This window comes from Palaemon carinicauda, unplaced genomic scaffold (genome assembly GCF_036898095.1).
Source record: "Palaemon carinicauda isolate YSFRI2023 unplaced genomic scaffold, ASM3689809v2 scaffold3727, whole genome shotgun sequence".
NCBI lineage: Eukaryota > Metazoa > Arthropoda > Malacostraca > Decapoda > Palaemonidae > Palaemon > Palaemon carinicauda.
The window spans coordinates 12,501-14,017 of NW_027171410.1; the positions used below are offsets into that span (position 1 = coordinate 12,501).

Genomic DNA, 1,517 nt, shown 5'->3' on the forward strand with positions numbered 1-1,517 from the left:
ATCCGTTAATATTAAAATTATGCTCCTTTAGGTAATAGAAAAAAGAGAGAGAGAACAATTGTATAGTAGGGACATTATCTTTCTTAGGATATAATCTAAGCACTATATTAATGGGAGGCGATAAGAATTGTATTATAGGTACAGTAATACCTCGACATACAAGTATCCCAATATACGAGAAATTTGAGATACGAGGAAAGTTTTAAGCAAATTTTGGCCCCAAGAAACGAGACAAACTTAAGATACAAGTATACAAGACGGTTCCCTATACGGCCCCTAGGTGGCCGAGTGTGCGAGAGGCTGCTCATGCGAACAGCATCGTTCGCTCTTTCCCGTCGTATCTCCGTTGAGTAAAGTTATCTCCGAGCATTGGCCATAGTGTTTGCATTTTTTACGTTTTTTTATGTGTTAATCAATACAGAATTAAGTGAATAAGTAATGGGTCCAAACCATGTGAGTGCAAACAAGGGTACTGAAAAAAAGCGTATGATGACAATCAAGACAAAGCATGAAATAATCGAAAAACATGAGAGTGGTGTACGAGTGACTGAGCTGGCTCGCCAATATGAGAATAGTACATCAACAATATGTACCCTCCCCAAGCAAAAGGATGCTATAAAGACCATCAAGCCTTCCAAAGGACTAAGCATCCTTTCCAAGTTGTGCAGGGATATTCATGACGAGATGGAAAGTATTCTTTTAATATGGATAGACGAGAAACAGTTGGCGGGAGATAGCATGACCAAGACAATCATCTGTGAAAAAGCCAGCAGAATCTATGATGACTTGAAAGGAAAGCAAGCAGCTGAGGGAGGGGACTTCGACACCAGCAGAAACCTTCAAAGCCAGTTATGGCTCGTTAGATAATTTCCAGAAACGGACTGGGATACACTTGGTTGTGAGGCATGGGGAAGCAGCAAGTTACGACTCGAAAGCCGCAGCGGACTACGTTAAAACCTTTGCCTCAGTTATCGCAGTACAAGGATACATCCCCCAATAAGTGTTCAACTGTGATGAAACTGGCCTTTTCTGGAAGAAGATGCCCAGGAGGACATTCCTCCCGGCAGAGAGAAAAGAGTACAGGGCCATAAACTCATAAAGGACCGGTTAAATCTAACCTTGTGTGCCAATGCCAGCGGTGACTGTGAGGTCAAGCCACTGCTGGTGTACCGCTCAGAAAACCCACGTGTTTTCAAGACCCAAAGGATTTTGAAAGAAAATCTACAAGTGATGTTGCGCACTAATGCTAAGGCTTGGGTTATGCTGCATTTCTTAACAGAAAGGGTTAATCTGTGGTTTGGTCTGGCAGTCAAATTTATTTGGCCGAGGAAAGCCTGCCAATGAAATGTCTCGTTGTCCTCGACAATGCCCCTGGTCACCCTCCTGGTCTCGAAGAGAACATTTTTGATGAGTACAGGTTCATCAAGGTCCTTTATCTCCTGCCAAATACAGCGCCACTGCTCCAGCCCATGGACCAACAAGTAATTTCTAACTTTAAAAAACTGCACACAAAGCAT

The 1,517-nt window shown here is 42.8% G+C and overlaps 1 protein-coding gene across 1 annotated transcript; it reads left to right on the top strand.

The window, feature by feature from the left end:
* Positions 1 to 438: 438 nt before the first annotated feature.
* On the top strand, positions 439 to 867 carry LOC137636733 (putative CENPB DNA-binding domain-containing protein 1). Its single transcript, XM_068369119.1, has one exon. It carries the CDS (start codon positions 439 to 441, stop codon positions 865 to 867), a length of 429 nt encoding a protein of 142 aa, XP_068225220.1.
* Positions 868 to 1,517: the final 650 nt, after the last annotated feature.